The sequence below is a fragment of the Lolium perenne genome, chromosome 3, assembly GCF_019359855.2.
Source record: "Lolium perenne isolate Kyuss_39 chromosome 3, Kyuss_2.0, whole genome shotgun sequence".
Classification (NCBI taxonomy): domain Eukaryota; kingdom Viridiplantae; phylum Streptophyta; class Magnoliopsida; order Poales; family Poaceae; genus Lolium; species Lolium perenne.
The window spans coordinates 305,391,992-305,414,463 of NC_067246.2; the positions used below are offsets into that span (position 1 = coordinate 305,391,992).

General features: G+C 42.6%; 2 protein-coding genes across 2 annotated transcripts; both read left to right on the forward strand.

Moving 5' to 3' along the window:
- Positions 1–3,740: 3,740 nt before the first annotated feature.
- On the forward strand, positions 3,741–8,405 carry LOC127345327 (F-box/FBD/LRR-repeat protein At1g13570-like). Its single transcript, XM_051371790.2, has 3 exons — positions 3,741–4,819; positions 4,924–5,215; positions 8,056–8,405. The coding sequence occupies exons 1-3, from the start codon at positions 3,818–3,820 to the stop codon at positions 8,115–8,117; spliced, it is 1,356 nt and encodes a 451-aa protein (XP_051227750.1). The 5' UTR covers positions 3,741–3,817; the 3' UTR covers positions 8,118–8,405.
- An 8,750-nt stretch (positions 8,406–17,155) lies between these two features.
- Positions 17,156–18,279, forward strand: LOC127340232 (FBD-associated F-box protein At5g56370-like). The gene is made up of 2 exons (XM_051366005.2): positions 17,156–17,983; positions 18,073–18,279. The coding sequence occupies exons 1-2, from the start codon at positions 17,156–17,158 to the stop codon at positions 18,277–18,279; spliced, it is 1,035 nt and encodes a 344-aa protein (XP_051221965.2).
- The last annotated feature ends 4,193 nt before the right edge of the window (positions 18,280–22,472 follow it).

The window sequence follows — 22,472 nt, forward strand, 5'->3', positions numbered from 1 at the left end:
TGCCCCCGGAGTCATCTCCATCGACACCACCACCATCTTCATCGCCGTTGCTGTCTCCCATGATGAGGAGGGAGTAGTTCTCCCCCGAGGCTGAGGGCTCTACCGGTAGCTATGTGGTTCATCTCTCTCTCCAATGGTGTGATCTTTATGTGATCATGAGCTTTGTATCACTATTAATCTATGTGTTACTCTAGTGATGTTATTAAAGTAGTCTATTCCTCCTCCATGATGTAATGTTGACAGTGTGTGCATCATGTAGTACTTGGCGTAGGTTATGATTGTAATCTCTTGTAGATTATGAAGTTAATTATTACTATGATAGTATTGATGCGATCTATTCCTCCTTTCATAGCTATTGTTGACAGTGTGTATGCTATGTTAGTACTCGGTCTAAATTGCAACGGTCTATTTTGCACTCTAGAGGTTACTTTAATATGAATTCCGGATGTTGTGGAGCTTGTTTACTCCGGCTTGAGGTGTGCTTTTATAGCCCTACGCAATGAATGGTGTTTGTTATCCAACAAGAGAGTGTAGAAAGTGGCATTTATTTATTCAGTTATGTGATCAATGTTGAGAGTGTCCACTAGTGAAAGTATGATCCCTAGGCCTTGTTTCTAAGCATTGAAACACCGTTTCCAACAAGTTCTGCTACATGTTTGCTTGCTACCATCTTTATTTCAGATTGCAATTACTACTTACAATCATCCATATTACTTGTATTTCACTATCTCTTCGGCGAACTAGTGCACCTATACATCTGACAAGTGTATTAGGTGTGTTGGGGACACACGAGACTTCTTGTATCGTAATTGCAAGGTTGCTTGAGAGGGATATCTTTGACCTCTACCTCCCTGAGTTCGATAAACCTTGGGTGATTCACTTAAGGGAAACTTGTTGCTGTTCTACAAACCTCTGCTTTTGGAGGCCCAAGACTGTCTACAGGAATAGAAGCGTGCGTAGACATCAGACCCCCCCGACCTCGTCGGCCGCCGGCGCTACCTTGACTCTACCGCCGGCGCTACCTCGACTCTACCCGCGAATCCCATGCTCCCGTCTTGGCGCCAAGGCTCCTCACCGCCATCTCGGCCGCCAGCCAGCGCGCCAGGGATCTCCGGGCATGCCCACTCGTCGCCACCGAGCGACGCCGCTGCTCCTCTGACCCACTTGCGCCGCCGTTGATCCTATTACCCACCGAGCCCCGCCGCCGGTCCTCTCCGCCGCCAAGCGCAGCCGCCACGACGCTGCCCGCATCCCGCATATCTCTACGAGCACATGCGAGCTCCCTTACTGCCTCCGTCCACGCCATCCACACCGCCATCCCTAGATCCCGTCAAGACATGCGTCTACCTCTGCAGCCTCCATCCCCAGCCTCACCTCGAGTTCCATCCTGCATCTCCTCACCTCTCCCCCTCACCTCTCCCAGTCAGCTGAGGTTGTGGCCGCGAGTGGCGCTGGCCGTTGAGGAGCGCAGGGGCACCAAGGCGGGGCTCCGCCAGCAAGCTACTGCTGCAAAGGGGTGCTATGTGGATGGGGATTCAGTGACTGGCTACCCGTAACTGGCCATCGCGTGCCATAGCATCCGCCGGACATTCTCCATCCAACGGTTTCAATCAAGTGATTCGAAAAATTTATTAAATTTATTTTTTTTGCTCCGTCCAAAATATAAAGTATTTTTGATTGAAATTTTTTCATACTTACAACATGATTCGTTGGCAATATGTATATTTTTTATTTTGAATTTTTTGATGATTTTCGAAAATTAAAAATCATCAAAAAATTAAAAATAAAAATATACATATTACCAACGAATCAAGTTGTAAGTATGAAAAAATTTCAATCAAAAATACTTTATATTTTGAACTTATCGAAAAAGACAAATTTGCAAAATTTTCAAATTACTTGATTGGAGGCCGTTGGATGTAGAATGTCCGACGGATGCCATGGCCAGTTACAGCGTGACTGGCCTAGATCCCCATCCGTGCTATCTTGGGCGGCATCTTGCGATGCTACCAACCGCAGTCAAGAGTGCTACCTCATAATATCATTGTTATCAGTGTTACACATTTTTTTTGTACAATATCATTTTTTTGCTATGCTTGTTTTACGAATTTACTACTAGCTTCCTCATAATTTTTTTGATATAACTTTTCTATGTTTTTGCTACAATTGTACCATATGTTTTCTTAGGGGCCTTCGGCGAGTTCTCCGTCGATGTCTCCGATGATATCTGTTTTTGCTACATTAGCATTTTTTTTGCTACGCGGTATCCCGCGAGGTCTCCGGGGAGACTCCGGCGAGCACATACTTTTTTTCTTTTATTTCATGGGAGAACCGTATTTTGCTACCTGCAGTTGCTGTCGTGGTGTTTATTTGCTGCCGAAGGTGTTCTTTTGCTACATGCAAATCTGACTATACATGATATCGATCCGACGACTGGAGACCCGGAAGATGTGGAATCAGATCCCGGGGGACGCCCATCACTGTCTTTCTAAAAGTGGAATTTTTGCCAAAAGAGACCACTTGCCCCAATTCATTGACAAAAATGACCACCTGCGACTGAAATTGGCAAAAAGGACCACCTGCTGGGTGGCGGCAAGGCCCCCAACCGACACGTGGCGCTTGCCGCCAGGGGCTGTGGCGGTAGGGCCCCGCCGCCGCACCAGGTGACGGCACGTTAGCCGCCCTAAGTCGCCGTCCGGCCGCCGTTTGTGCTGGCGGGCCATGCCGCCCCTGCGCCCGGCGGCAGCACGACGTGGAGGATGCCTCCACTCCATCCGGCGGCAGGGCTGCATGCATGGTTCAATGTAGCAATACATGCATATCGTCTAGTACTACTAGCTTCTGGTTGCACCATATTTTATTAACTAAGCATGTAAGACTTGCATATAATAAACAGCTAGATTAGCTACTACACATTTTATCTATCTTGATCGATGCGTTCTACTACTTGTATGCACAAACAAAACAGGTTTCAACTCCACTATTATTAACTACTTAATTTTCGTTGCATGCAAACATTAACATCTTATTTGAATACTAAAGATCTGCCAAAAATAAAATCATTAGCCAAATTATCTTTTAACTTATTTTAATTAATAACCAGAAAAATTCGGGCATGCAGCAGCGACAACTTTGGAGGCAGGCCTCGAGCGGGAATCCGGCCTGCCGACCAACCATGGTGCACTGATTTCGAAAACCTGCTGCACTGATTTTGAAGCGACGACGAGACGTAAAGATGTCGGAGATTCCCGCTCAATACAGGAAATTGATCACCGAAAGCGGCCTATATGTGTAGGAATTCTGTGCTGATACAACAATCCGAGCACCGACAGCCGATACCAATAACTGCGCCACATCTCCGATGCAGCAGGCATGATAGGCCAATCAGAGCAAGCGGCACTGACTGCAGGCCATAGCACCGGCCCATCGGAGCAGATGGTCGCCCAGTTTGCTGCCGAGCCAGGATACTGGTCCGCTTTCGTTGACATTAGCGAGCAAGGTGTGGAGGGACTTCCAGATTCCTGCAAGAAACATAACAAGAGCACTGTGATATATACATAAACCGAAAGAGAGAAAAATTAGAAGGAGAAAAAAATCGTGTACGGGTAAGACTTTTTGGAGGCCTTTCTAAACTATCAAGTGGACCATCGTATCAAAAATGACATTTGCCCTTGATATTTAATTTAATGGGCCGGAGCAAATATTAGAACGACTAGTTGTGGGCCGTATTTGTACTGCGATCGATTCATGCAGCCCTAAGCGGCGATCCTCAAAAAGCCAAACCCTGGAACCGCGTCACCGTCCTCGCAACAGAGAAATGCCGCCGCGGCGCCGTCGGAAGACCGAGCCCGCCGCCGCGGCGACGGACGCCCTGCTTTCCCTACCCACGGAAGTCCTCGACGACATCCTCGCCCGCGTCGGTCTCCGCGACGCCGTCCGCACGTCGGTGCTCTCCCGCGCCTGGACACGCCGATGGGAATTCATCCCTTCCATCGACATCTCCGCGGAGGACGGGGGCATGTGGAAGGCGCCGAGCGCGGTCGACGGCATCCTTCTGCGTTTCCCCGGCCGGGTCCGCCGTTTCCACGTCAGCCTCGAAAAGGCAACCTCCTGCCGCGTCAACGACTGGCTCCCCACGCTCTCCCGCCGCGGCGTCGAGTCCCTCTCCGTCAAACTGCGGTCGCACATACAGCGTGACTTTAGGCCGCCCAGGCTTCACGAATCCGTCTTCTACTGCAGCAGCCTCACCGTCCTCAGCCTCTCCACCTGCACAATGCCATCTTTCCCCATGGACTGGGGATTTCCGAACCTGAGGAGCCTAATCCTCTCTAACGTGCGGTTTCTAGAGGAGTATGGGCACGATCAGCTGCAGGAGATCATCGAGACATGCCCGTTGCTCGAGGACCTAAGACTTGTTAAGGTCGACTTATACGGAGACATAGAATTTGTGATGCAGGCTCCCAAACTCCGGTTCCTAACGCTTGGTTTCATCGAGGAATTCGGATGTATCCTTCAAGAACTTCCACGCCTGCATTCCGCTGCCCTGGATATGTGGAACTATGTTCCCAGCAATTTCGCCGAGTTACTGGCGGCGCTTGTTCAAGCTAGAAACCTACAGCTCCGCCTCTGCACAGAAGGTGGATGGGAAGATGGATGGGTACATGATCATTGGCGTCCGACGATACCTAGGAAACTTCCGTGCACATTTCACAACCTGAAGAGCCTCAAGTTGCATATGGACTTCTCTGAGCCAACACCGATTGAGTTAACCTTTCTCTTGCTCAAGAGTGCGCCGAACCTTCAAATTCTCAAATTAGTGGTAATGGTGAACGATCGCGTTGACTGGTTTTCATATTTTACAATGCCCTGAAGAAGGTCATCTTGGTTCTTCCTACTAATTATGTGTATTTTTTGTATGTGAAGCTCAGAAACATCATTAACATCATTATGAGTAATGGAGAGCGGGAATATGACGAAAATGATACAGTGTTCCTAAATGAACAATGGGAAGATGGCATGTGCGCTAACCTTCAGGTTGTGCACATGGATGGAGTTTATTGGCTGCCAGATGAAATGTCCTTTATGGAGCTGATTCTCTCTAAAGCAAGCCTTCTTCGCACATTATCTGTTAGTTATCTTGTTGAAAACGCAACATTAATGCGTGCATTACAAAGATCCAATAAAGCGTCACCTCAAGCTCAGGTCCTCTTTAAAGGTAAAGAAACAGAGTTTAAGTTTTATATTTTCGTTTTATGAATTCACTTGGATTTTCCTTTTCGTTCGTTTCCAAAAGTCACGTGTGCATTTTGCATATGGCATTACATTTTACTTTTATTTATTTTATTTACGAGTTAAATTTTTCTGTGGCATTTGTTGAAGAGCCGGATTTGCTACATATATAGCAAACTAAGCGGATACATACCCAGTCATATATTGATCGATATCTATTTAACTTGTATCATAGTCAACATGGAGCCCTACACTTGATTATTTTAGAAAACCTGAACCTTTTCTTTTCTCTGTATATCTCTCAATTTCTCTGTTTCATATTAATTATAGAATGACTACCAGGCTTGAGAATTGTGGTTACGTCTCCGGTTTACTAGTCCCCTAGTCAGTTAGTTTGCTCTCCTTGGTGGGTATTCAGGTGAATGGCCCTATTTTTCATATGGTTGACTAATAGAAAAATAATTATTAAGCGTTCACTTTATCAGTAAAGAAAATATAACTGTAGAATATGAAAACCAATCTAAGAGGGCGAGACTCCTACATAACCGAAAGGGTGAAACACTGCAAGCCCCTAAAACTATCAGATTCTGGATTTTCCTTTGCTAGAGAAAAAGCTAGTTTATTGATTTAAATGCTATTTGGAACTTCACTTAATTTATCTGGTAATTTTCCTATGACAAGTTGACAACTCATTATATTTTAATTTTATTTATTCAGTGAAAGATTTAGCTAATCGTAGGCATGTCCGCGCTCAGGTATCAGATATTCATGCAGTTTGTATCATACCCAAGACTAGGTGTATCATATCCTCTGACTGGAAGATTTCTAAAAACCTGAATCTTTTCTCTGTATATCCATCTCTCTGTTTCAACTAGGTGTAATTTTGTTTTTACTTTTCATATGAAATTAAAAATAACGCTCATTTTTATTAATAGAGAGAAAATAATAGTACCTGAGCGCGAACTTGTAGCAAACCTGTATATCCATCTACTCTGCTACTCTCCTTTTCACCCTGAGAGTTGGAAGCTTTTGTGTCTTCTTACTTTTGTTCCTTGTTGCTTGTAAAGAGCGAAACTTATAGCAAACCTGTAGTTTTTTTAACTCTCGGTGCCTGAGAGCGTTTTATGTTAGCTTTCGTTGATGATGTGAAAACTCTGGTTTCATTGATGAAATGGAAATGGGGCTCCCCTGTTGGGGCCCTTTTGCTCTAAATAAAATAAAATAACAGTACAATTATGAAGACCAATCTAAACCGAATAACAGGTACCTTAAACCACTATGTCCTGGACTTTTGTTTACTGAAACAAAACATGGGTATTTGAAATGCTAGCTTCCCACTTCACATAATGCATCTATCAATCTCCCTAGGATCTTGCAAACTTCTAGTTCTTAAAGATACTAGGAAATTTACGGCGTGGCGCACGCCGCGTCCGTGTTATCTATGGTGTGGCATTCTTTTTTGAAAACATCTTTTAGGTTTAAGAGTGCGGGATTCCTTTTCAAAAACAGCTGAAGAAACATTTAAAACTCAACCGTACCTTTGGTAGGCGGCGGATGGTGGAGTGTTTTTGTTTCTAGATCGTTGGTTAAAGTATTGTAGAAATAAAACAATATGTGGGTTGATGAGGTACCACGGAAGTGTCGCTGAAATAGGCGGCGGATGGGGGAGTGCTTTTGTTTTCAGTGTTGCTAGAAAAGGGAATGGTAGTATTTCTCCGACCGAAAGAAGCAACGGGTGATGGAGTAGAAGAAGGTCATCCAAGGTGAAAATGTAACAAATGATGGATTAAGTACATTTTTCGATGTTACAGTAGAAGAACACAACATTTTTCCCCGAGTAAAAGAGGGGGCGGATGTTGCATTTTGTTTTGAATCACCGTTGAAGAATTATGCACTACTAAAGAAATATCAGCGTGTCCAGAACCACGGTTGACATTGAAGGTTCGTGTAAAATTTATACCCTTGTGCGTCGTTGCAAAATGATCAACGGAAAAATATGCGGACTTAAATAATTAATAGTAGGTAGTTAACGATGTGTTTCATAGTTGACATCAGCAATATTCAAGATATCTACTAAGAAATTGCTTTCTATAAAAATATTGGTAGTTGCTACCTCAGAAAAAATTACTGCGGAAACTAAACTTGAGGTTGAAATTACCACGTTGTTGCACCGTTGAGAAATTATCTATCGTCGCTGGAATATGTGCCCTCGAATAATTACTGTTAGCTAGTTAACGACACATTTCATAGTTGACATCAGGTCACGCTTGTGCACTATTGAGAAATTACCATCGTAAGAATATGCCCCCTTGAATAAGTTGACATCGTCAAACTAGTTTTTGCCTCTAAGCTTTTTTACCGAGAAAATATAATTAAAAGAAAATAACTACTAAATAGTTATCGCGGTACGATAGTGTTAAAATATTTGTACCGATGAATTTCTGCGAATTTTTTTCCAGCTTTTATATATATTAAATTCATGGCCAAAAATTAAAGCATTTCATTAACAAAGTAGTGTTAATTTTTTTACCAAAGCTAGGAATTCAACATAAAAAATTGTCAACAAAATCCCTCAAAAAATTATGAGAAAAGAGAAAAAAGTGGACCCAAGTCACTGTTCATACACTGTCCACCTGTGCATGAACAGTAACTTGGATTGATGTGGTGCAAGCAAATGGGTTTAGCTTTTATATATAGTAAGTATTATAAGCTAGAGGGTGACCAGTTTAAATAGGTGCAGTAGTTTGCAATATATTTTTGTTGCATATAACTTTTCTGTCTATTGTGATGAGCTGCATAACCAGAATGCTTTTTGTCCTGATACAGTTACTGAAGTAGGAGAAGATTATAATAGGCAGCATCTTCCATGCATTGCCGAGGGAATGTGAAGTTACTTCACCTGGATCGTGACGGTGCTCTCTGTTATCTGATGCTGTCTCTTGGATTAGATATGCAGCATGCAAATAATGTAGCTTCTCAAGTGAACCGGTGACATATTTGTAATGTTCCTGTTCTGCGAGAAATCGACATGCAATGGGTGGCTTGGTGCAAATCTGTTGACAAACTAACTTCATTGCATTGCCTTGTTGCTTCTATCACTGCAGAGAAAGGGTGCCCTATGATACTTGTATTCTTGTAGCATCATTGTTTATTGGTATCCTATAACTGATGTTCACGTTTGCTAGTTATCTGGTTGCTTTTACGCCAGAATGCTATCATGTTGATATTGTAACATTGATTCTGAGATTAATCTATCTGAGCTATCCTTTCATCAATAATTACGGAAAAACTTTGTGGTTTGTCTCATCCATATACGTTTACGTCACAGATAGACACACCTTGTACGTATTAAAATTAAGAACATCTCCACCGGTAAGTCCAATAGCTCCCCCGAGGCCCCGATAGTTATTTGGGGATCGGCGGCAAAATTAGGCTCACACTGGCACGTGCAATAAAGTGCCGGCGCCGTTTTGATCCCAATAGAATCGGCAACCTCGTTCTAGCCCCTTTACTCGGGGTGCGAATTGGGGGCGCCGGCACCCTCTTCCACATTGGGAAACGCCCGCGGGTCCTTCTGCCAGCCAAACGTGCGTGTTTCCCCCACCTCTTATCCCTTCCCGGTCCGCCTTCCACCGTTCTGGATCGCTCCAGACATTTTTCGTGATATGCATGACATAATGGCTATGAGGCGTATCGAGAATTTTCTAGCACGACAAGTCCCAAAAAACAGACCTAGCTTTCCATACCTTGTGCAACGGCGTCAGCGCCTGCCACGCGTACAGCACGCGACCGTTGGGAACCCCAAGTGGAAGGTGTGATGCGTACAGCATTAAGTTTCCCTCAGTTAGAAACCAAGGTTTATCGAACCAGTAGGAGTCAAGAAGCACGTTGAAGGTTGATGGCGGCGAAGTGTAGTGCGGCGCAACACCAGAGATTCCGGCGCCAACGTGGAACCTGCACAACACAACCAAATTACTTTGCCCCAACGTGACAGTGAGGTTGTCAATCTCACCGGTCTTGCTGTAACAAATGATTAGATGTATAGTGTGGATGATGATTGTTTGCAGAAAGCAGTAAGAACAAGTATTGCAGTAGATTGTATTCGATGTAAAAGAATGGACCGGGGTCCACAGTTCACTAGAGGCGTCTCTCCGATAAGAATAAGCATGTTGGGTGAACAAATTACAGTTGGGCAATTGACAAATAAAGAGGGCATGACCATGCACATACATGATATGATAAGTATTGTGAGTTTTAATTGGGCATTACGACAAAGTACATAGACCGCTATCCAGCATGCATCTATACCTAAAAAGTCTACCTTCAGGTTATCATCCGAACCCCTTCCAGTATTAAGTTGCAAACAACAGACAATTGCATTAAGTATCGTGCGTAATGTAATCAACAACTACATCCTTAGACATAGCATCGATGTTTTATCCCTAGTGGCAACAGCACATCCACAACCTTAGAAGTTTCTGTCACTATTCCAGATTTAATGGAGGCATGAACCCACTGTCGAGCATAAATACTCCCTCTTGGAGTTACTAACAAAAACTTGGCCAGAGCCTCTACTAACAACGGAGAGCATGCAAGATCATAAACAACACATAGATAATAGATTGATAATCAACATAACATAGTATTCTCTATCCATCGGATCCCAACAAAGACAACATGTAGCATTACAGATAGATGATCTTGATCATGTTAGGCAGCTCACAAGACCCGACAATGATAGCACAATTAGGAGAAGACGACCATCTAGCTACTGCTATGGACCCATAGACAGGGGTGAACTACTCACACATCACTCCGGAGGCGACCATGGCGGTGAAGAGTCCTCCGGGAGATGATTCCCCTCTCCGGCAGGGTGCCGGAGGCGATCTCCTGAATCCCTCGAGATGGGATTGGTGGCGGCGGTGTCTTTGGAAGGTTTTCCGTATCGTGGCTCTCGGTACTGGGGGTTTCGCGACGAAGTTTAAATAGGTGAGAGGCGTCACGGGGGCCCCACACGCTAGGGCCGCGCGGGCCCCTTGTTGGCCGCGCCGCCCTAGTGTGGCGGCACCCCGTGGCCCATTTCGTCTCTCCCTCGGACTTCTGGAAGCTTCGTGTGAAAATAGGCCCCTGGGCGTTGATTTCGTCCAATTCCGAGAATATTTTCTTACTAGGATTTCTGAAACCAAAAACAGCAGAAACAAAGAATCGGCTCTTCGGCATCTCGTTAATAGGTTAGTGCCGGAAAATGCATAAATATGACATAAAGTATGCATAAAACATGTAGGTATCATCAATAAAGTGGCATGGAACATAAGAAATTATCGATACGTCGGAGACGTATCAGCGCCTTTCACTTTTTTCCGGGCACAGGGCACTCTTTCCAATTTTTAATAACATATCGACTTCTACGCCCCTCTTTCGATGGGATACTCCTCAGAGCTCATCTTTACCATTGAACATATGTCCATGCTTTCTCCAAGGGTCATTCTCGATGCCCTATGTACACGGTTTTCGAAGACCCAGGCTCTTTCCCTAACTGTTCATACATCGTCAGATCCATGCACCTGACACATCCACTGTTTCCATGGCACACCTGACCGGCGATATATTTGTAGCCAAGATATTTTTGCACCGTCGTAATTAACGCGACTCTCATAGGAAAATAACCTTCTACGATAGCGTCCCATGTATTTACCCCTTCGTCGGCCCATAACATGGCTAGCTCCTCCTTCAATAAATGCAGGTACAGATTGATATCGTTCACTGGTTGTATCGATCCTTGAATTAGCATACTCATGTGTATGTATTTTCTTTTCATGCACAACCACGACAGAAGGTTGTACATCAATATAGACACGGGACAGGTGTTGTGTGTGCTGCTCTGGTTTCCAAACGGATTGAATCCATCGTTGCTCTCAATCTGCCCCTCCTGTCCGAAAAGAAGCATATCCGAATAATGGTACCAAGGTAACCCTTAGAGTCAAATCATTTTGAGCTATTAAGGACTGACTTCAAAGGCTCAAAAAAAAAAGGAATCAGTTGGAGGAAACTAAGGACTAGGTTCACATTATCAGTGAGCGCGGATAAGAACAAGGTGTGTCAGCACGGTTTGGTTCCGCCCTTTAGCATCTTTAGCAGGTGCCTTCTTCCTTTTCGCGTGCCAACGCACATGAGCTTTGCTTCCTGACGATCCACAAAATACCGCTGCAGACGTGGAGTGAGCGGAAAGTACCACACCACTTTTCGAGAACCTTTCGTATGTTTCTTGTATCGATCGGCATTGCACTGTGCACATACTATTCGTCTGCAAGCTCGTTCCGATAAATGACGAAATCATTGATACATGCGTGGTATCTAACGTGAGGTGGGCAAACGACTTGTTTTGCTTCGTCTAGACTAGCAGGAATCTTGTTCCCTTTGGGAAGAAGGTTCACCAAGAATTTCAAATGTGTGTTGATGCTTGAGTCGCTCTATCCAAATTGTGATTTCTGCTGCAGAATTTGGAGTGTTACTTTCAAACGTGAGTCCTTGGGATAGCAACATGCATACACTGGAGTATTCAGTCTATATCTAGTTGCATACAGCACTGGTGGTACTAGTCTCCTTCTGAAGCAGTTGTTGAACATCATGGTCCTGCACGGCAGAACAAAACGATGTATGCGTGTCAACGTCGTCTTTTCCACTTGATATATCAAACTCTTCTTCTCCATGTTCAGGCAGCTCTTGATCTTCATCATGTTCAGAAGCTTCTTCGTTCCATCGTCCATCTTCTCGCTCGTCGTGATTAATAGTGTCTTTCCCATCCGCATTATCATGGTCGACGTCCTCGTCATCATCATCATCTTGACGAAACCCTAGCATGAATATGAGATGAATCAAAGATGATCTGTGGTTTTAATATATGAATGTGTGTTAGTTTTCTCTCTTGATATTATGTGAAGTTGTAATATTTGCCTTAATTGTGATAGTTAATATATGGTTTGCAGAAAGCTAGCCACGTTGGTTATTTAGAGATGCCATGTCCGATGGTTTTCTGGACGCATCTTGTTATGAAACTCTCTCCACACACAATATGATTAAAAACATAGTTTATCTTAATTAACATGAACACTAATGCTAGAGGTGGATCCAATAATCCCAGGGAAAACTTCGTCTTATTGAGTTTCATTCCATTTCTCACTACGCTTGTTACTTATTGCTTTACTTATTTTTTTGCAGCCAATTACAACAATCTTTAAAACACCTTTATTTGAGATTAAAGAACAATTTACAAGTAGCCCTTAATAGATAGTAGCAAGGGGCATAAATACCTTAACTAGTAGCTCCTCGTGGTTCGATACTCTTATTTTAAAACTAGCTACAACTGAACTGTGCACTTGCACTTATCAGCCCACCACCTTATGGAGCCATGCGAAGACAGACGAGACCCGAGAGAGACGTTGTTTCACGCGGGCATGTATTGGCAGACCAAGGTGTGGTGGCGCACCATTCGGGCTTTACAAGTTACGGCCGCCATCATCAGCTACATGCGGTAGTCTTCGGTGCTGTGAGGCTAGAGCATTACTAGTGCGAAGGAAGGAAGATATAGCTACATACGATGGTCGATGGTGCATCGAAGCGGGACTAAGAGCAGTTATTGCCCGTGCTATGAAGCTAGGGCACCAGTGTTGTGAGCCCTAATCGACGATGATACAACAAGCTTTGTTCTCGACGAGGAATGAGATTGAAGTGGGCATGAGAAAAGAATGCAGGAGACGAAACCATTAGAGGAGATTTTTTGTTTCTTTTTTGCCAATACTTGATGCATCACCAGGCAATTATATTTCACACGTTTTGTCTCTTTTTAAGGATTTTACATCATCTGCTTTTGCTGTCAAATGTCAGATAATGTATAGTACATCACCTTCTCCCAGAAAGTGTTCTAGCAGATGATATATTTTACATCACCTGGGCTATAAAACTTCAAATAAAAATTCAAAATTGAGCATATTTGAAATGAAATTTAAACTTTGACACATAATTGAACATCCATATCTCAACACAGATAATTTATACATCCCATGGATCGATACATGAACACTGCAGACACTAGTTCGACACTCACTCGCTCCCAATACACTGCCTTGTTTTCGAGTATTATTAAAAAAAAGAACGTGTCTAGGGAGCAATCAGAGGCCCATTTGTTCTAACTAGCCTTCACCCAAAAAATGGAAAGTACCTAGCCCACCTATCTGAAAAAGGAAAGAGCCTAATACAACCTGGAATCACCCGTAAAGCCCACACATGCAATTAATTTTTATACATGAACATTTCAAAAAGTCATAACTTTTAGAGTGTTTGCCGAAATTGTGTTCCGTTTTCACCGTTGGCCTTCTCGCGACGATATCTTCAAAAGTAAATCCCATTTGTGTATGTTTCAACAATTTTTTTTTGAAAACAACTTTAGTGTTGTGGCAAAACAACTTTGTATACTAAGTTGCTTACACTATATTTTTTGAATATTTTGTACCCAATTCAGTTTGATATTACTCACTTAGCAACAACTTCATAGTACTAAGAATCACAACTTTCCACTACTACTTTCTACCATAGTTTCTAATATAGTTGGTAAGTTATTTTCCGACGTAAAATCCCCACTCAGGTGAAAATAGATGAAAATAGATCTGATGTAGATTCCATGGAGCAGAAAGCATATTATTTAGAACAAACAGGAGGAAAATTCTCAGGTACAAGTTCAAGTAGAAACTCCGGGTACACAGTTCTAGTAGATAGTGCGAACAAAACTCTATGCAACTAGATCTTTGCTGAAACCACATTTGGTAACAAAGCTGGGGCACTACGAAAGGAACACACTTCTTTACATCCAGGAAGCATCTTAGTAGATTACATAGGTACAACTTAGTAACATACCTGTGGCAACATAAAAAATTGGAAGTGTATACTTACTTGAAAAAATCATGGATGGCAGAGGAGTACAAGTGCAAGAACTTTAACTATCAGGTGCAATATCATGACATAGTAGAACAAAACTTGAGCATGTTGTATCCATATATCAATGTGCACAAAATAGGAAAAATTAAGCAGGTGTGACACAAAATTGAGGCTCCCCGGAATCAAACATGCCAGTAATAGTTATTGGACATGTCTTTTGTGCGACAAAATATTAATATTGTACTGACATAAAAGATGAAGTTCAAGAACATGTTTTCAAGAAGAAGATAGCTTCGACTACTGTAATTTCTGAATACAAAGCATGTGTCTTATCTGACTTTGTACATGTGTTGTAGCATCGATGTAGGAATAACATTTTTCTTCATTGATCATGCAGTCATCAACACGAACTGCTGGTCTGGAAGAATGCAACCATATCAGTACAGTAGTGAGTTTTTTGTGGGTTGTTATACTGAAAAATGCATAAAAGTTACTTATCATTTATTTGTAGCTTGCATGAACAGGGGTTGTTAAAAAACTGAATAACCTAACTTAATTTACTTTCAGAAACCAACTTAGGCATAATTATCGAAACAATTCAGTTACTTTCACAAACCAAAACAACTTAATTGCTTTCATAAGCCAACTTAGGCATAATTATTGAAACAATTCAATTACTTTCACAAGCCAACTTAGACATAATTATCAAAACACAGCTAGAGATGTCGCTCTTAACCACCACAACAAGGAACATGGCACCATCAGAATTTGGAAGAGAAAGCAAAGAAAATATATGTGGTGGTACAATCCTTGGTGAGCTCATCCCGAGCGTGCCAACAGGGCACGTCATTGCAGGCCAACTCTGTACTAAGGGCACATGAGACAAGCAAAAGAGGCCGCCTCTTCCAAGCGAAGACTTTGAGGCAATGTTACGGGAGTTTGACAACAACTCCAGGGTTAACTTACTTGAAAAAATCAGCATGCAACTTATTAATTCTAGTAGACAACTTAATCGCAATATTGAACCAACTTTTATAGAACTTCAAAATAATGGAAAACTTTTGCATAATACATGGCATAAAAATCTCAAAAAAGGCTTACTGGAAAACAACAAAATAAATCTGGAAGACAACTAAATCATGGTGGTGAAACACTTCAAATTTCAGGCTCAAATTTATCTAGAGAGGAAAGTAAGTCATATCAGCATACAACTTAAATGCTATTTGTGTGCAACTTAACATGATGAAAATGACGTAATCGTGGTGCTGAAACACATTAAAAATTCTAACTCCAGTTTAGTTAAAATGGCAATTTAAATCATATTCAACATACAACTTAAGTAATATTTGTGCGCAACTTAACCTAGTTGACGAAACAACTACCTAAAATCTTGGAAACAACATAATCATGGTGCTGAAACACATCAAGAATACTGACTCAGATTTATTTGGAAAGGCAAGTTAATCATATTCAACATACAACTTAAGTTAGTTAATTTGGCTGGACAGAATCTTGTGCAAAACAACACTTAATTCATTTCAGTAGCCAACTTTGGCATGTTGAGAATACAATTTAATTTACCCAAAGTAAACTTATGCATGTTGCTCCAAATAAGAAAAATAAACCCAACTAGACTATAAAACACAACTTAAACATGCTGGTGGAATCAACTTAATTCATTTAAGTACCCAACTTAGACATATTGACAATACAACTTAATTAACCTTAGTAGCCAACTTGTGCATGTTGCTCCAAAAATGAAAAAGAAACTACCTAGACTATAAAACACAACTTAAGCATGTTAAAACCAACTTAATTCATTTTGCTAGCTAGCTTAGGAATGTCGCAATAAAACACCGTTGGTGGAACCAAACTTAATTCATTTAAGTACACAACTTAGGCATATTGACAATACAACTTAATTAACCCAAAGTAGCCAATTTATGCATGTTGCTCTAAAAAAGAAGAACAAATCCAACCGTGAAGCTATTATACATCACACTATGTCAGCAAGGAAGCAAAAAGGACGTGAAGCATGTACTGCCTCCATTCTACGGGCCAGAACAACTCTAAATATAGTCATATTGCCATGACAAGCATCATCCTTCAGTGTCTTTGCAGTAAGCCAAACTGAACAGCTCTAAAAGTGCCCACGGGCCCTTGTGGCCTTGTCAACCATCCCGCAATCACGATGTGTATTAGCCCGGAAGTGGGAAGCAATTGGCAACCGGTTTGATTCATGAACTGACTACGACACAGATCGAAGTGCGGCAGCCTCTGAATTTAGTCCGGGAAGGAGAAAGGGAGGCACGCACCGGAGCTCTTCGATAGAGAAGCGGTTTCTGGTGTGCCAGAACACCACACGGCTGCGAACCCGCAGCGCCCGGCAGCGTCGCCAGCGTGGGCGGCGAACTCGGAGGCGCACGAGGCAACGCCGATGCGCGTGGACCCCTTGCCCCGAGCGGCCGCGGTGGAACTCCGGCCGCATAAGGGGGAGCACATCGCATCCGCGGCGGCGGCGATCGCCGGTGGAACTCTGGCCGCATAAGGGGAGCACATCGCATCCGCGGCGGCGGCGATCACCGGCGGTAGTCAGGGGATCAGGGGCTTCTTACTTTCTTAGTTGCTCGTCACAAGGGAAGGGGAATGGAGAAAGTGGTTGTTGACCACTCGCTGTCGGAACGACGCTACCTTGATGGCCTTGATGGCACGCATCGGACGGTCAGAAACCGGAGGCTCAAACGTGTCTCGTGGCCTCCGTGCACTTTTTAGCGTTTGGGTAAAAAAATTGTTATTCTGGGTCGCTCTAAAGCGACCAATACGTGCTCCCGCTCTTGGAGGATGGCCCTTGAGATTCAATTTAATGGGCCGGAGCAAATATTGCCACGACTAGTTACATGGGCTGTCTTTGTACGGCGGTCGATTCATGATGCCCAAAGCAGCGATCCACAAAACTCAAACCCTGGAACCGCGCCCTCGTCCTCACAACAGAGAAATGCCGCCGCCACGCCGTCGGAAGACAGAAGCCGCCGCCGCGGCGGCGGACGTCCTGCTTTCCCTGCCCACGGACGTCCTCGACGACATCCTCGCCCGCGTCGGTCTCCGCGACGCCGTCCGCACGTCGGTGCTCTCCCGCGCCTGGACACGCCGATGGGAATTCATCCCTTCCATCGACATCTCCGCGGACGACGGGGGCATGTGGAAGGCGCCGAGCGCCGTCGACGGCATCCTTCTGCGCTTCCTCGGCCGGGTCCGGCGTATCCATTTCATCCTCGACAAGGACACCTCCCGCCGCGTCAACGACTGGCTCCCCACTCTCTCCCGCCGCGGCGTCGAGTCCCTCTCCCTCAAACTGCGGTCGCACATACAGTACTTTAGGCCGCCCAGGCTTCACGAATCCGTCTTCTACTGCAGCGGCCTCACCGTCCTCGACCTCTCCACCTGCACAATGCCATCATTCCCCATGGACTGGGGATTTCCGAACCTGAGGACCCTAATCCTCTCTAGGGTGCTGTTTCTAGAGCACTATCAGCTGCAGGAGATCATCGAGACATGCCCGTTGCTCGAGGACCTAAGACTTGTTAAGGTCTATTTCTACGGAGACAGAGAATTTGTGACGCAGGCTCCCAAACTCCGGTTCCTAACGCTTTGCCTCATCGGGGAATTTGGATGTATCCGTCAAGAACTTCCACTCCTGCATTCCGCCGCCATGGATATGTGGAACTATGTTCCCAGCAATTTCGCCGAGCTACTGGCGGCGCTTGTTCAAGCTAGAAACCTACAGCTCCGCCTCTGCACAGAAGATGGATGGGAAGATGGATGGGTACATGATCATTTTGTCATCTTCCGTTGTTAATCAATATCAAAAAGCTGATTAATGTACTCATTGTTCTCTTTTGCCCCAATTATCAGTATAATTGGCGTCCCGAGATACCTAGGAAACTTCCGTGCACATTTCACAACCTGAAGAGCCTCCAGTTGCATATGGACTTCTCTGAGCCAACACCGATTGAATTAACCTTTCTCTTGCTCAAGAGTGCACCGAACCTTCAAATTCTCAAATTAGTGGTAATGGTGAACGATCGCGATGACTGGTTTTCATATTTTACAATGCCCTGAAGAAGGTCATCTTGGTTCTTCCTACTAATTATGTGCATTGTTCATATGTGAAGCTCAGAAACATCATTATGAGTGATGGAGAGCGGGAATATGACGAAAATGATACAGTGTTCCTAAATGAACTATGGGAAGATGGCATGTGTGCTAACCTTCAGGTTGTGCACATGGATGGTGTTTATTGGCTGTCAGATGAAATGTCCTTTATGGAGCTGATTCTCTCAAAAGCAAGCCTTCTTCGCACATTATCTGTTAGTTATCTTGTGGAAAACCCAATGTTAATGAGTGCATTACAAAGTTCCAATAAAGCTTCGCCTCAAGCTCAGGTCCTATTTAATAAAGGTAAAGAAACAGAGTTTAAGTTTTATATTTTCATTTTATGAATTCCCTTGGATTTTCCTTTTCGTTCGTTTTCAAAAGTCACCTATGCATTTTGCATATGGCATTACATTTTACTTTTATTTATTTTATTTATGAGTTAAATATTTATGTGGCATTTGTTGAAGAGCCGGATCTGCTACATACCAAACTAGGCGTATACATATCCAGTCATTATGGATTGATATCTATTTATCTTGTATCATAGTCAAAGTCAACATGGAGCTCTGGACTTGATTATTTTCAAAAACCTGAACCTTTTCTTTTCTCTGTATATCTATCAATTTCTCTGTTTCATACTAGCTAGACAACATTTTTTTCGCTTTTATCGTATTAATTATAGAATGACTTCCAGGCTTGAGACTTGTGGTTAGCTCTCCGGGTTACTAGTCCCCTCTCAGTTAGTTTGCTCTCCTTGGTGGGTATACAGGTGAATGGCGCTATTTTTCATGTGGTTGACTCATAGAAAATAATAATAATTAAGCGTTCACTTTATCAGTAAAGAAAATATAACTGTAGAATATGAAAACCAATCTAAGAGGGCGAGACTCCTACATAACTGAAAGGGTGAAACACTGCAAGCCCCTAAAACTATCAGATTCTGGATTTTCCTTTGCTAGAGAAAAAGCTAGGTTCTTGATTTAAATGCTATTTTGGAACTTCACTTAATTTATCTGGTAATTTTCCTATAACAACTCATTATATTTTAGCTTTATTTATTCAGTGAAAGATTTTAGCTAATCGTAGGCATATCCGCGCTCAGGTATGAGATATTCCTGCAGCTTGTATCATACCCAAGACTAGGTGTATCATATCCTCTGACTGGAAGATTTATAAAAACCTGAATCTTTTCTCTGTATATCCATCTCTCTGTTTCAACAAGGTGTAATTGTTTTTAATTTTCATATAAAATTAAAAATAACGCTCATTTTATTAATAGAGAGGAAATAATAGTACCTGAGCGCGAACTTGTAGCAAACCTGTATATCCATTTTTGCTCTGCTACTCTCCTTTTCATCCTGAGAGTTGGAAGCTTTTGTGTCTTCTTACTTTTGTTCCTCGTTGCTTTTAAAGAGCGAAACTTGTAGCAAACCTGTAGTTTTTTTTTAACTCTCAGTGCCTGAGAGCGTTTTATGTTAGCTTTCGTTGATGATGTGAAAACTCTGGTTTCATTGATGAAATGGAAATGGGGCTCCAATGTTGGGGCCCTTTTGCTCTAAATAAAATAAAATAACAGTACAATTATGAAGACCAATCTAAACCGAATAACAGGTACCTTAAACCACTAGGTCCTGGATTTTTGTTTACTGAAACAAAACATTGGTATTTGAAATGCTAACTTCCCACTTCACATAATGCATCTATCAATCTCCCTAGGATCTTGCAAACTTCTTCTAGTTCTTAAAGATATAAGCTAGAGGGTGACCAGTTTAAATAGGTGCAGTAGTTTGCAATATATTTTTGTTACATATACATTTTCTGTGTATTGTGATGAGCTGCATAACCAGAGTGCTTTTTGTCCTGACACAATTATTGAAGTAGGAGAAGATTATAATAGGCGGCATCCTCCATGCATTGCCGAGGGAATCTGAAGTTACTTCACCTGGATCGAGACGGTGCTCTCTCTTATCTGATGTTGTCTCTTCGATTAGATATGCAGCATGCAAATAATGTAGCTTCTCAAGTGAACCGGTGACATATTTGTAATGTTCCTGTTCTGCGAGAAACCGACATGCGATGGGTGCCTTGATGCAAATCTATTAACGAACTAACTTCATTACCATGCCTTGTTGCTTCTATCACTGCAGAGAAAGGGTGCCATAGGATACTTATATTCTTGTAGCATCATTGTTTCTTGGTATCCTATAACTGCTGTTCACATTTGCTAGTTATCTGGTTGCTTTTACGACAGAAAGCTATCATGTTGCTATTGTAACATTGATTTTGAGATTAATCTATCTGCGCTATCCTTTCATCAATAGTTACGGGAAAAGTTAGTCGCTGTCTCATCCATATAAGTTTACGTCACAAATAGACACACCTTGTATTGGAACTAAAGGGGATCTGCCTTGTTCTTGATGATCTCAAGAAGAATTGGCGGTGGGGCGGACTTGTTATGAAAAACTCTGGGGTTGTGCTCTTTCCAAATCGTCCAACTAACAAGGATGGTGATGAACATCATGGCTTTTCGGCGGCCATGTAGGACGTTCTTGACCGTAAGTCCACAAAGATTTTAGGGAGGGGTTCAGTGTCCAATCATTTGTCTTAATGGAATGAAGCCCAAGCCACTCTTTAACCATTCCCCAAAGCCTCTTCCTATAGTGACAATGCAAGAAGAGGTGCACCACCGTTGCTTGACTTTGCTTGCAAAGCGGGCAAAGACCGTAATTATTTCATCCTTTTTTCTCAAGACGACCCGCTATTCAAAGCCTATTTCGCATAGCCAAAAGCTAAGAGTTTGATCTTAGGCCTCTCCCAGCCCTTCCAAACCATATTGTTCATACATGTAAGCGTGTCCCCGTGAAATTGCGTATTGTAAGCCGAGGTTGTAGAATTTTTTAAACTAGTCATGAGATTCCAAGTGATTGTGTCGTCGGTCTCCTCATGGAAGTGAATGTCTCTAAGAAGGGCCCAAAACTTAAGGTATTCCTAAATGTGAGTAACGGTAAAAAAACGCGCCCATTTTGATGTTGGAAATCTAAGCATTACTTTGCAAGGCTTGATTGACGCTCAATTTCTTTCCCGTAGACACTTTGAAGATATGGGGAGCAATATCCTTGGGCTTCATACAATTGAGCCACTGGAGATTGCCAATGAAGATATTGTAGTGGCGGCGTAAAAAAGATCCAAGTCAACCGAGTTGCAGCAGGTGCTTGTGACCACCCAAAGTTTGTTGGGGTCACTCCACTCAAATTAAGGCCATCTCAAGTGAAGAGCTCTCAAAAAATTTACAAGGTGGAGAATTCCCAAGCTACCGCACTTAGTTGGCCTCCACACCGCTTCCCAATTTAACTCACACTGCCCCCGATAACCTCCTTTGTGCATGCCCATAAGAAGGTGTGCTCAATTTTGTTCAAGCTATGAAGGCACCCTAGGGGGATGTTGAGGGGAGTTTGTTGGAAAATTTCTTGTGAAGTGAGGATGGATTTTTTTGGGAAAAGGAGGTAGACTTTTTTGACAGAGTTAAAAAGTCCTGGTCTATTCCTGTCATGGGAAAAGACTTGGTTGTTTTATTTTAAAATTAAAAAATGTGAAGAATATTCTTAAAGAATGGGGAACAAATGTAAAAAAGGCAATCAGTTGAAAAAAGAGATATTGTTATGATTACAAGATTTTGAGATCTTGGAGAAATTAATCCTTTATCACCTGATGACCTAGTGTATAGATCAAACTTGCAAAAAGAGTTTATGTGCATTTATGAAGATGTTGAGTTCTATTAATTTAGTAGATCGAATGAAAAAATGTTATTGTTGGGAGATAACAATACAAAAAAAATCATAGTTTGGCCAATAGCACAAAAGGAAAAAAAAGGTTTCAGTCACTAGAATAGAAGTAAGATATTGAGATTTCGAAACATCTAATAGCCTATTACAAGAACCTGCTTGGAAAGGTTGCCACTTCTTCTTTAAGTTTGGAACTTGACTTACAGTTGGAATGAGAAAACCTCAAAAAATTTGAAATCTTGGAAAAAAAAATTGAAGAAGAAGAAATTATAACTGCCATTTTTCATATTGAAAAACAAAGCAACAAGTCCTGATGGGAATTATTAAAAAGGATTTGGTCCTTTTGTTTGAGGAGTTCACTATGGTAGATTAGAT

What these genes read in the sequence shown, in the direction of transcription:
- LOC127345327 (XM_051371790.2), top strand. Translation starts at nt 3,818, where the DNA reads ATGCCGCCGCGGCGCCGTCGGAAGACCGAGCCCGCCGCCGCGGCGACG. An exon ending in TTCAAATTCTCAAATTAGTG is followed by an intron (nt 4,820 to 4,923) that starts GTAATGGTGAAC and finishes TTGTATGTGAAG; the next exon opens with CTCAGAAACATCATTAACAT. An exon ending in AGCTCAGGTCCTCTTTAAAG is followed by an intron (nt 5,216 to 8,055) that starts GTAAAGAAACAG and finishes GTCCTGATACAG; the next exon opens with TTACTGAAGTAGGAGAAGAT.
- LOC127340232 (XM_051366005.2), top strand. Translation starts at nt 17,156, where the DNA reads ATGCCGCCGCCACGCCGTCGGAAGACAGAAGCCGCCGCCGCGGCGGCG. An exon ending in ATGGATGGGAAGATGGATGG is followed by an intron (nt 17,984 to 18,072) that starts GTACATGATCAT and finishes CCCAATTATCAG; the next exon opens with TATAATTGGCGTCCCGAGAT.